Source organism: Homarus americanus, unplaced genomic scaffold (assembly GCF_018991925.1).
Source record: "Homarus americanus isolate GMGI-L3 unplaced genomic scaffold, GMGI_Hamer_2.0 scaffold52806, whole genome shotgun sequence".
In the NCBI taxonomy this organism is placed as follows: Eukaryota; Metazoa; Arthropoda; class Malacostraca; order Decapoda; family Nephropidae; genus Homarus; species Homarus americanus.
The window spans coordinates 8,378,489-8,391,985 of NW_024720773.1; the positions used below are offsets into that span (position 1 = coordinate 8,378,489).

Sequence of the window (13,497 nt, forward strand, 5' to 3'; positions counted from 1 at the left end):
GTAGTGAGGACAATTATAAGTTATGTCTAATGTTCCAAACTGGACATAAGACATTTTCCAATCAAAACTGATCTCCCTCAGTCTCCTAAGAAAGCATGTCTCATTCCACACACACACACATATACATCACTTTGGCTTGTCTTAAAAACATTAAATGAGATAATGAGATAGGCTGATCGATTATAATATTGTGTGTTTTATTGATAGCAGTACAGAAAGAAGAATACGAAGCACCAAGATTCATATGAGGCGTCCACTAAAATACAGTACCTGATGCGTGCCACAAGGAGACCTCTGTTTAAGCCAATGTTTGTGCTTCAACTACAACCCAGAAAAAAAAAATGCTACAGTAATTATTTTGAAATGTACACAAGCACCAAAAAAATATCTTTACTGGGGGTCTGATGAATTTCAAAATGAACACTGTGACTCCTGTTGTCTCGGAAGGGTTGTCAATAACCTTCGTCCGTTGTGTTATTATTGTCTCACACAAAATCATAAAGATACTTTTTGAAGTGAGTGTACCATTACAAATGTATATATGAACAAATATACATATAATAAATACATGTCTTTATAAATGGATATGAGAAATCATTAACAATACTGTACAGGGGTGGAAAGTTAAGACGTTATTTTTGAACTCGCAAAGCTCTTCATTGCTTAGACACAAGATTTAATATATTACATATCCTACCTATAGATTTATACCCTATGTGCCTCCTCCTCCTCCCATTCTATAGCAACAATGTCTCACTTAGAAACTACTCGATGGGTCATAAATTCAATAAATCATCTCGTACTATTATTAAACCGCCATACCTTAGCCTCCACCATTTCACTCACACACACACGTTCTTTGAGTTATTATATCCACACACATCCATTTCAAACTCTATTTCAATTCAAACAGTTTTTACAACACCAAATAAAACAGTATTACATGAAAAACAACTTTCATAATATTATTCAGTCTCCAGGTTTTGTCATTCAACTTACAGGTACAGGGGGTCCCCACTACAGGTCATCACTCTATAAGTCATTTCGCACTGACGTCATTGACTAGATGAGGAACATGATGTAAAAGTTCACCACACTATCATTGTGACATTTTCGACTTAGTTGACTTAGTATAAACAATGTGAAAACTTAAATCTCCCGCTGCCATCTTGCATCATCTACCAGCATCATTATCGACACTTCTCAGACCCATTGTGTTCTATCACACTGTGAGTAGTGGTTGAGCTTCACATTCAGCATCGATTATATCTGGATTTATTGTTGCAATCATTCAATAATGAGTGACAAGCTTAGTGCAGGTGGTGAGGGGAAGAAGAAGTGTATGAGGATTACACTGGATATTCAGCTGGACGTTATACAGTACAGTAAAGCGTAGTAAACAAGGTGAACTCAGCCACTCCTAAATGTAAGATAAACAAATGTATTGGTTAGGTTGAATCTTTTTAAAATGATGTTTAAAATTATTTTTTTTTTTTTAATAAAAATGCTATTCTGCTTCAGTCATTGTTTAACGATATGACAAATACATTTTCTATTCTATAAGTAAAAAATTACTTCAAAATCTGATCCCTATTCCTACCTTATTACATTATTTCTTATGGAAGAAATTGTCTCGCTTTGTGTTGCCTTCCTATCCCCCAGTGTTTACATGTACAGTATTCTTATGGTGGTATATTACCCACTTATCATTTCGCTTTAAGTGGCACGACTTTGGTCCCCAAACCTTAACGTACATCAGGGACCCCCGGCACTGTAATACTGTACAGTCAATAAACCCTTTTCCCTCCTCTTAGAAAACTGGTTCTCCAGGTCACAATCTAAAAGTCACTGTACAGCCAGAGGTCAACATGTCAACAGTGAGGCTTATATATATATATATGGTACTTTACAGTACAGTACAGTACGTCACACATCCTACTTGGAATATTTTAAATTACCCTTAAAAAATATTTCTAAGTATACAGTATTAGCTTTTTTGTTAACATCTTAGACAAATTATTTTTCAATATTTACATGTAATATTACAGTACTTTAACTTGGAAGCAATTTACTTATATTTCTAATGTTCCCTTCAAAACACTGAAGATACTCTACATGATTTAAATACAGTACTGTACCTGACTACTAGGAAAAAAAAGAAAAAAATATATTTTTTTTTCTAATGAGTAATAAAGAAATCATATCTTATAATCTATTTCCTAAAATTACTGAACAGACTTTACAAACAACTTACTAAAAACTGACTGGGATTCATTTATGCCACAGATGTGAAAAATGAGAGGTTGATCCTAAAATCCCATTTTATAAATGTGTTTGGATTGGGTTAAGTTTAAAGATTGAAAGTCAGGGTTACCCCTTCCTCACACTGTACCAGTCTCCTAAAAATGGAATTAGATACAAGACAGACTGTAGTGGATCCTATCCCCTCCAACTGACGACTGAGCTCCCGCACGCTTACCAGCCAATCAGCGTACAGCCAGCGATGCTGGTAGACCTACTCTCCAGTGCGGACACACACGTAGCAACGCCAGGATCAGAGTGCCGGGTACTTCTGGCATTCTCCTCTGTGACTGGCTCTCGCGCTACGCGCATCCCAAATCCTGATGTTTCAGAATTGTATAAATACGGGCGTGGCTGGCCAGGGAGACCATTCTACTCTGACCTACTGGACCAGCAAGATCTCTCTACAGTGCCTCACCACCCAGCTCCCTCAGAAAGCTCCTCGCCCTACAGGACCTCTGAGCAAGCTACTCCTCACCTAGTAACTCCTTAGCACTGCACTGTACAACAATATATATACAGAAAATGCATTGTGAGTTTCTATTCTACCTCATTCCTGAGTGTGAGATATCTACATGTACGTACGTTTGTGTGCCCATACAAAGAGACAATAGACAACTAAAGAGAATTGACAACTGGCCACATACAGTATTCTACAAGACCACTCATGACTGAAAGCCAAGATTATTTGTTCCCATACAGTACTAGCACACGGGCTCCATTACTATATCTTCATTTAATATCAGTTACTATACAACACATCAGCCCCTCAGCTTCAGCCCACCACTGGGAGAATGAGTCATTATATACAGGCCAGGTTATGAAGCCAAGACCTGTCTTGGACGACTACAATATTGTAGTGTATCTAACACCAACTAAAAACAAGAGGAATGGCAAAAGAAGTTCCAAATACCTGGAATGAAGCAATGAAATAAAGGATTCCTGGCTACATTTGGCCATGGAAAATCCTCCTAAAATGGCAGGGTAAACACTCAATATGACTACCACAGTAAATAAGTGTCCTTGGGCCGGGTTACTCTTATACCAGCTCCTGAATTACCTTGTGTAAGTGCATGTGGTTAGAAAAATCTTTCCACAGGGAATGGAATCATCTCGTAATGATGTTTTGTTGACTTTTCTGCGTCAACACGTGGGAGGAAGGATCCCGAGTCTCTTCCACATCCTCATGTTATGGATCACTTTTACCACACCACAGTATCTAAGATGAGACAACCAAATTCCTGCACTCTCAGCACACTATTTATGGAAACAACCTTAACAAGGTGGAAGTGTCTGCTGATCCTGCTGTGCTGTCCTCTAACCAATGTCAAATGAGAATCACTCATCACAAGCACTAGAGTGACAGCAAAGACTCCTAGTCTTCAGTCATCAGTGGTACCTCTCATATCAAAGTCCTTTTTTCTTAGGTGACAGGTAGGTGGGAATGGATAACGAGTTTTGAGATTACCGGTAGTTCCAATCATCAATGTTGAGGTCTGGAAACCCTGGGTTTTCAACCCTTAAACTTGACTGGCCACACATGGATTGTCCAAGACAGGCATCAGATTGCTGCACCAGCAACTATACATTAGCTTTGTTACTAACTGTCTTGTTCATTCACTGACCTAGAAAAATCAATTTCTCTGTGACAAGCAACTACTGTATAACCTAAATTGAGCCAACTCGTTCACTGACAGATAATTTGTCAATGACTAGGGAAAAACTGTCACTTGATTTCTATACTGATGCAGCATATAAGTCAGTTTTGTTTGTCTTTTTAAATGAAGTCAATGTGAGACTCATATATACTGGTACCTGTACTGGAGTGCTTTGATTTACGCAAATTTTATAAAAAAACAAAAACAAAATTGTTCTAGCACTTTGGTATACGAACAAAAAAACCCACTTTTACAAAAAAAATTTTTTTACTGTAATCTTTCATAGCATCGGAAGATGATGAGTTGCTGACACAGGCATGTGAGAATATCCTGTGCTGAAAACACAGACAGTAAGCAATGTACAGTACTGTAGTGCAGGCTAGTGTGTGAAACATTTCTGTGCTTATAGACACATATACTAACATGTCATAGGATGGTGGTGGTGATGGTAAGGCAGAGGTTCCAGCTGCTACATCATCATCCTCCCAGTAACACCATCTACCACCATCCTGCCACACCATCACCCTCAGCACCGACCACACACAGTTTACTGTCAGTAAATTGTATTCTAATATGGATCAAACAAACTTGATACAGTACTGTACTGCTTTATTAATGTTATTATGATTAATACATTTGCTTAGAAGTATTATTTACCACAAAAAATTGCTTGAAATATGTGTTTTTAAGTAGGAACCTATCTCCCTTTATATAATGGTAGTCAATGGGAAAAATGGCTTCGATTTACGAAAGGTTTTCAGAAACATATACATACCGTATATCCCTTTCATAAATCAAAGCACTCCTGTACAGTATAACAGCACACAAGAGAGATTTTTTTATATATAACTATAACCAACATGATGTAATTTTCCACCACATAAGAGAAAAAATATAATAATTAGGACATTCAGACCACTTTATTACACACACGAAAAGAACCACTTCCGATATGAACACGGTATTATTCACATTTTCACTGGATGGCATGAGGTTTAAAGTAGAATAAGGTTTCCTAAAACTTGTAAAAATTAATGATCACAGTTACCAAAAATACACTAAATCCCACAGTACTGTACTACAAGAGTCTTCATCTCTGGGTCTGGAGAGCTTCAGTTTTAAAACAATTCAGAAAGTAAACAACATTAACAAACATGAACTACACTAACATTACTGGATTCTTTTTTAGCTTAAGTTATGTTCAGTCATGTAATCTTTCATAAATGGTTTAACACTGTAGCATCCTGGACCTGAGAAAACACACTGCTTCTGTCTAAATACTATTATGCATCATGAACCCTTCTAACTGTGTATAACCAGCAAGTCTGTGCGTTTCGAAACTTAGACCCGAGGGTTCCAACTCATGACTGGGGTGTAAAAATAAAAAAATAAAAGTAAAAATAACGGATTAATCTTTCTCGTGAATACCTGTGTAAGGGAAGGATACCACCAGGTTAGAAGGGAGAGTACAATACAGTATTCTAAAAAAGGAAAAAGACCTGAGAGTTTCAGTATTAAGCAACATAACCTCAGTACACACCCCATATAATTGTAAGAATGGGTAAATAGACTCAGCTTGAGGTCTGACTGGAATCTAAGGCAGATGGTCAGGTTTGAGAGCTATGTAACTAATGAACAGACTAGGGGGTCTCTTTTTAAGCCTTCTCCATTTTTGGGGGCAACTCCTTACTAAAAAATGGTATCCTTCAGGAACCCCAGTATGAAGGTGAAGGATACCATAATATTCTGTTATTTCCTATTTAGTTCCCAGGCATAAGCCGTGACCCCAGCATTTGAGTTTTTCAGCCTCTGCATATTTGTTGGACATACACAGTTAACTGATACAGACGTTAAGTTATAAAACACAAGTTCTGTGAAAATTTAGTGCAAAATATGATTGTTACATCCTTTTTTTTTTAGGTACTTCACCCACCTGGGCCATTAAGCACTTCCATTAGTTTCTACAACTGACAACTTTTACAAAATCATAATACTGTACATCTTATTCTACTTAAAATAATATATCTGAATCTATAATGATGATGAATTAGTCACAAAACTGATAATCTACAAGAATGAGCTCATGTAAGGACATACTGTAATATATCACAAAATTAATATATGCTATCATGTATCAAAGCATATTGAGTAAATCAAGGCAGACTATGTTCCACATAGTTTTATATGAACTTATTAGCTATATCCTTAAGCTAGTTATGAATGCAGATATAGATATATATATATATACAAGTGTGTGTGTGTGTGTGTGTGTGTGTGTGTGTGTGTGTGTGTGTGTGTGTGTGTGTGTTAAAGAAAACTGCATGCATATGAATCAATGACTAATATCATTTAACTTTTTTAATCACCCACTGTAAGTCTATTCATAATTTACATTTACAGTCTCTCTCTTCTTATCTGATTACAAGATCATAATCTCACTACTGCTGACCTATATCTTGATCAATAAAATGCCTTCTAAGCGATCTCAAAGTAAACACATCGTTATTATCATTAAACTGAGGTTCTCTATCATTATGCTGCAGCTGGGCTCTGTTGTCCCCTCGTTCTGACCCCTGAGACTCCCGTCGTTCCTGCTGTCTGTGCATTACCCCGTCCTCAAGGTGTTGAACCTGAGGTGGCAGCATGACAGCTTCCCCTACCTCGTTGTCTATCACCACTTCTCCATTCGGGCCGTTCGTGTTTTCGCCCGGTATAACGTCAAAATCTCGGTGCCTCCACGCTGGTATGTCCCTATTACCCATATCTTCGTTTGGTTGAGCACCTTGCACATCAGCGTCTTGATCTGGAGGAACCCTATCCATAACTATCTCTCCACCGCCTTCACCTACCCCCTGCTTATCATCAGAGGGTTCAGTTTTATACAATGTCTCGTGGCATAATGGACAAGAATCTTGGACGTACAACCACTTTCGCAAACATACACTGTGAAAATAATGGTTACATTTTGTGATTCTAGCAGTATGTAGGCCTTGGTAACAGATTGCACAAACATCATCATGATCATTAAGTTGTTCCGGTGTTGCCTCTGGTAAGGAGTTAATTTTGTTGACAGCCGTTCGCCGTTTCATAAATACGGTCCATCCATTCCTTGCTTCGCACCATATGTTAAAATAAGCATGGATACACATCATGAATGCTCGAATGGATCCCCCAGATTCAAAGAAATAAATCCAAGCCCCATTAAAGAACAGAAGAATCCCAAATACAAATTCAACACTATTCCCAAATGCCTTGATATAATAAACATAATCATCCAATTTCTCCCAAAATGTGCTGCAATAAGCATCAACAAGAAACAATCTGTATATTAAAAGAGATACCAGAGTTTTAACTATGACTTGTATTGAGAAGGCTGAGACTGCCAGTAACCAGGTGGAAAGTGGATAAAATGACCAGAGTATAAACAGGAGTAACACTGGCAGGAACACAAGGAGAGAGCAGACTATCAGAGCCCTTATGTGTCTGTATAGGGCTGGATTTCGGGAGGCACTCAAGGACATTAAGACGGGATTTACCATATTATGTATGAAGTGCAGCATTGCCGTAAAGAGAAGACAAAAATTCCTACATAAACGGACAAATCTCTTCTCCCCTTTCATGACTGTCAAGCCACTTTGTTCAGCCAAGACGAAAAATAGGATAGCACACACTGTCCCCATGCTTCTCTCATCGTCTTCCACTGTCAGAAGTATCATCTGAAACGCTACACCAACATAGTGACTTACATATGAAACAATACTTGTCATACCAAGTAGTGCCACAACAGTTTCACATCCTTGAGTCATTACAGATTTGAAGATAACATAAACAGCTTCTAAATCTAAGGTCCATAGAGACTGATACTCTCCTCTGGAATACATGAATTCCCCCAGCATGATTACAACATGATGAGCCACACGAATAAGCCAAAATGTTCGTAGCACATTTGGAACATTTAGTCGGACCCATTCCGATTCCAAGAGGGAATGAAGACCAAAGTCCCTCATGATCCGGCGAGCATAATGGTATCCATCAATGACCACTTGTGTACATTTCAGTAAGTTACTGGCAACAGTGTACTTGACTAATACTAAAGGAAGCAGTGCAGCAAATAATGGTACAGCAGAAAGTATTCCACTGGGAAGCGTGAAGAGCATGGATATTGGAGGCATGAGAAATGAAGTAATCATGATTTTATGCAGCACTGGATACTGAGGCCCTGAATATAAGAGAGTAAAAAGATACCCTAAAGAACCTTGAAATATATAGTTTACTGTTAACGTGGAGAGGGTCCCTCCACTGTCCCATAGCGCTGTGGCATTTAGGGAAAGTATACTGTAGAGTACAGATGGATGGTCAGACTGTGGAGGGGAGGTTAAGTACTGCACAGTTACCATGTTTGCTTGGTATCCAGCGACCACAACGGCCATGCTCGCCACCACTAGATAAACTTGTATTAAGCGTTGAGAACTCAGCAGAAATGTCACAGTTGCTATAATATACACTGAAAAATAGAATAAAAAATAAGGTTGAGAAACAATTCCCAGTAAGATATGTTAAACATACATGCACAAAAGATGCCATATTGTACTTGTATAACTATTCAATAATACATAACAGTGAAGATGACTATATTGTACTGTAAAGTACCAAACATTGTACATCAATGCTTCATTATCATCTATTATAAAATATGAAGTCCACGATCATCTGATGCAGTTTGTAAGATGTTAAGAACATTAAGAAAATATCAAAGTTGCTTCATCTCTTGCTGAAAATCTTCCTCCATTTCCTTAAGCTATCTGAGGAGAGCACACAGTGATTTACCAAAGGTTTGAGTTAATACAGAAGCTACCCGCTGTAAAACTGACACAGAGTAAGTGTGAGAACGAAAGTATTTATATTGAAATATATTTGTCCTGCCAACAACCAGCCAGAAATAAAAAAAATTAAAAAATGACTCAAGCAAGAATCATCTAAAGAAAAAGTGATCTCTGTTTTACATAAATTTAAAAGAATTTTCCAAATGAATCTGAAACTAAAGCTTAGAAATGATAGACAATGAACAGTGTCATACTACAACCAAAAAGCAAATTTACAGACAAGTAATAAAACATATGTTACTGGCAGAAAGCATTAACAGTCATTGATGAGTTGTGTGGCACGTAACACTGATATGAGTGACTTGTTTAACGTTAGAATCAAGACAGAATTCTGGAAGATGACTTGAATATTTTAATTCATATTCTTTTTTTTATGTAGGAAACACCTGAGGGTAGAAATGCAGTGTTGGTGTGGCTAGGAAAAGAAGGAACAGACCTTACACCATTGAATAACACAAGACATGGTCATATACTAGAACAGGTTTAGTTACTGAAAATTAAAAGGAATATAGATAGTACTGTATATTTATTTAGCATAATTTATCTTCTAACATCAGATAAGAGGGATGGAAATTCCCCTAAGCCCCCTGCCCAAGGCGACCAAAATGAAGTAAAGGTGACAAGATCACTTTACTGGCTTTTTAGCTATCTACCGGCAAACAAATTGGACTCAATCACGTTAGGTTAGTTTTTTTTTTTTGCTTTTTACAGGGACTAGCCCACCCGGGGCACAGGTCAATGTCCCACATCGGGGTGGAGGGGGGGTGACGAAAATGTAATAATAATAATAATAATAATAATAATAATAATAATAATAATAATAATAATTCAGATAAATATAATACAGTATAAAAAAATAAAAATACTAAAATAATAATGATAACAATAATAATAATAATAATAACAACACTACAATAATAATAATAATAATAATAATAATAATAACACTGCAATAATAATAATAAAGAACCATAAAGAAAAAAAAAGAACAAAAATATCAAGAGTGAGAAACAAAACTGTATAATGTATGTATATTGTGTTGTCAATGTTAAGAGAAACAAGTGAGACCCTCCAATTGTGTGTAAATGAGGCAGAAAGTCAGATTAGCAACCTGGCTGTTAAGATTAGCAGGGTTAGGTTTAAAATTCAATTTCATTACAGTGGAATGTGGTGACATCCCTGGAACAGTGAGTTGCCCAGAAACCAGTTGGCCGACGCAGACATAATTAAGTTGCCGGATAGTTTTAGACCTTGGGGTTGTTGTCTGTCACTTCACACTTGGTAAATATTACACACTGAGAATGACATATACTGCACATATTGCCTTTATCAAGCTGTTACTGAAAGTGGTTGGTAAATACAATACAGGAACACTTCTGGGGTACATGCACATCTCCCTGCCAAATTTCAGTTCTCTATCCTCAAAACTATAGCCAGAGATTGTGAACAGACATACACACAGCTTTAAATATATAGATTAGCAAAGAATATCAAGTAAATAAGGCTGTCTATATCTGGAAAACGACAATGTTGGAACCTTTTCACTTGTTTAAGGGCTACAAAAAATTATAAAGGCTGGTAAATAAAAATGGTGAATTTACATCCATGACTAACACTAAGAATAAAAACTTAGGTGCTCCCACAACCAAGATCCCTGGGTGAGAGTCTGGTTGCTAAAACCTGTAGTGCACCAGTCCTGCAAGCCAGGTCAACTATAACACTTTTAATTGTAATTTTAGCTTATATTAGTCATATTTTGTTTAATTGTCTTTATACAGTGTAGATTATTTTGTGTTATGTAAAATATGTACTGGAGATTACCCAGGATTTTTTTTTTATAAATATGAAATTGTGCTTCAGTAGTCAGAACAACTCGCAACCGGGAATTTTCATAAACTAAAGAATGCTGTATACAGTATATTGTATTCATTCTTTCAAGCGTTTTCCAGAATCAACAGCCAACACCCTCCCTTCATTTGCTGTAAAGTATTTAGTTATATAAAAATTTGACTTACCTTCCTATTTACTGAAAAACATAAAACATATCAACTCCATGAAAGCATATGTGCATGTTACTAACAAAAGTAGCAATCAAAAAATTTACAACCGGACATACTTACTTAATATAAACATAAGTATTTTTGCTATTGCAGGTGCAATAGATGTGAGCATGGGGTAACCCTCCAAGCCATCACTTGTGTCATTCTCCGTGGCCCACATTTTTACATCTTCCTCATTAATATGGCCAAAGCCATTGCCATTCAGGAATGGGTTTTCATCACTCATGAACCTTGAATACCTAAAAAAGAAGACATGGGGCAATTTAATCAACAATTAGGTTTAGTTAGGTAGTTTGATTAGTTCACCTTATGCTAGATTAATGATACACTGTTGCAGTTTCTAGAATTGTTCAGGAAATAGAATTGTCTGTATGGCAACACTTCAAGCATAAAAATTGCGATGGATGAACAGGGTGGATACATTTATGCTATCTACCAGAAAACTCTATGGAGAAACAAAAATAAGAAAATTGTAATTCCTGCAATTGATTTGCAGTTTTAATGAGGTAAGAAAGAAGTTGTCTTCAGCACAATATTGTTTGAAATACGTGGTTCTTGTGGTCAACAACCATTAAGAATTACTCGTTTGCTTTCTGGAATTAAAGGATAGATAAAGTTGCGTTATGAAACAGCATATTGCATACAAATACAATGTGTCTTCAGAATGCGAATATTTACATTAATTTTGGATCATCCTTATTTTTTAAACAGTTTATCGAGTCAAGTTGGCTGTTGGGAGGGTAGACTCAGTGGGTCAGTCCTCACCTGACGTGGAGTGGACCAGTGAAGCTGAACTTGAGAACTTCATCCATAATAAAAAGCGGCGGAACTCTTAATGCTGTGTCTATAAAGCTCAGAGCCTGTTCTTGTAGAGACATGTTGGTGCTTGGTACTTAAAGAATATAAATATGAGTGCTAGTAGTGGTGGAATAATAATACAATGGAGCTTCAAGACGACCCTCACTCCACCACTTTGTTTGTTTACAATTTTCTTGGCTACGACACCTTATCTATATCCTGGTTATATAACAAATACACAAATACACATACAGCTCATAAGTGAAATTCTAAAACCAAAAAAAAAAAAACACGAATCATAAAACATGTATACTTTAATATAAAATATATACATCAAATTTTGTAAATAGCATATTATTTATCATTAAACTTTTGCTTTAAAGGTTACATAGTAGAGATTCATCTGATTTGTCATGCAGAATTCAGTTTCACGTTCTAAATAAACTCAAATTAGCATAAGAAGATAATCAATAATAATTCTAAAATGTCGTAGTGAAAATTAACATGCTTTATACGACTCTGAATAAAATATAGATGAACGAGTCGGAACACGAGCTTGAAGACCACAGTATCATATTGCATCATTACCTTAACATTTAACTATATTTCTAAAACTACTCAAATTTCCAACGTAAATTAAGTTATTAGAACGTATGGTACCTATCTTATTCATAGATTCATTTTTTCTACATATCTTCTGTATAATTAAAAATAATTCGAAAGGTAGAATGACAAAAATAAGATCATGTGAAAATAACCCCGTTGCTTATTTCACCTTAAAAGTAAACACCCTAATATTAACCTAACCTAAGCTAACTTAACCTAACCTAAGCTAACCTAACTTAACGGAGGTAAGTTCTTTTGGAGGAAGTACACATTTAACAGTGATTAATTCCGTTTTCTCCTACTCTTCCTTCTCCTCCTCCTCCTACTACTGCTATCATTGTATTACCATATGCCTGAGAAGACCAAGTAGTGTTACTCATTTAGAATTAACATCCAGCCTAAATGTGGCTACTGGAGTAAGGTATACGTCACTGGAGCAAGGTGGTCACTGGAGTAAGGTGGCTACTGGAGTAAGGTATACGTCACTGGAGTAAGGTATACGTCACTGGAGCAAGGTGGTCACTGGAGCAAGGTGGCTACTGGAGTAAGGTGGTCACTGGAGCAAGGTGGTCACTGGAGTAAGGTGGTCACTGGAGTAAGGTGGTCACTGGAGCAAGGTGGTCACTGGAGCAAGGTGGTCACTGGAGCAAGGTGGTCACTGGGTAGTCAAGGGTGGTCACTGGAGCAAGGTGGTCACTGGGCAGCTAAGGGTCACTGGAGCAAGGTGGCACTGGAGCAGTAAGGGTGGTCACTGGAGCAAGGTGGTCACTGGAGCAAGGTGGTCACTGGAGCAAGGTGGTCACTGGAGCAAGGTGGTCACTGGAGCAAGGGGTCACTGGAGCAAGGTGGTCACTGAGTAAGGTGGTCACTGGTCACTGGAGCAGGTGGTCACTGGAAGGTGGTCACTGGAGCAGGTGGTCACTGGAGCAAGGTGGGTGGTCTGAGCAGGTGGTCACTGCAGCAGGTGGTCACTGGAGCAAGGGTGGTCACTGAAGCAAGGTGGTCATGGTCACTGGGCAAGGTGGTCACTGCACACTGGAGCAAGGTGGTCACTGGAGAGTGGTGGTCACTGGAGCAAAGTGGTCACTGAGCAGGTGTCACTGGAGCAAGGTGGTCACTGGAGCAAGGTGGTCAAAGGTGGTCACTGGAGCAAGGTGGTCACTGGAGTAAGGTGGTCACTGGGTATGGTCA

General features: G+C 37.6%; 1 protein-coding gene across 1 annotated transcript; it reads right to left on the minus strand.

Moving 5' to 3' along the window:
- Window positions 1-4,207: 4,207 nt before the first annotated feature.
- On the minus strand, window positions 4,208-11,891 carry LOC121861008 (protein TRC8 homolog). The gene is made up of 3 exons (XM_042358456.1): window positions 11,668-11,891; window positions 10,963-11,141; window positions 4,208-8,463 (listed from the first exon to the last, which is right to left on the minus strand). Exons 1-3 carry the CDS (start codon window positions 11,778-11,780, stop codon window positions 6,398-6,400), a joined length of 2,358 nt encoding a protein of 785 aa, XP_042214390.1. The 5' UTR covers window positions 11,781-11,891; the 3' UTR covers window positions 4,208-6,397.
- Between the last annotated feature and the right edge of the window lie 1,606 nt (window positions 11,892-13,497).

Excerpts from the sequence above, each read along its gene's own strand:
- LOC121861008 (XM_042358456.1), bottom strand. The coding sequence starts at position 11,780 with ATGTCTCTACAAGAACAGGCTCTGAGCTTTATAGACACAGCATTAAGA. Across the intron at positions 11,142-11,667 it reads ACTGGTCCACTCCACGTCAG|GTATTCAAGGTTCATGAGTG; the intron begins GTGAGGACTGAC and ends CTTCTTTTTTAG. Across the intron at positions 8,464-10,962 it reads AATACTTATGTTTATATTAA|TGTATATTATAGCAACTGTG; the intron begins GTAAGTATGTCC and ends TCTATTTTTCAG.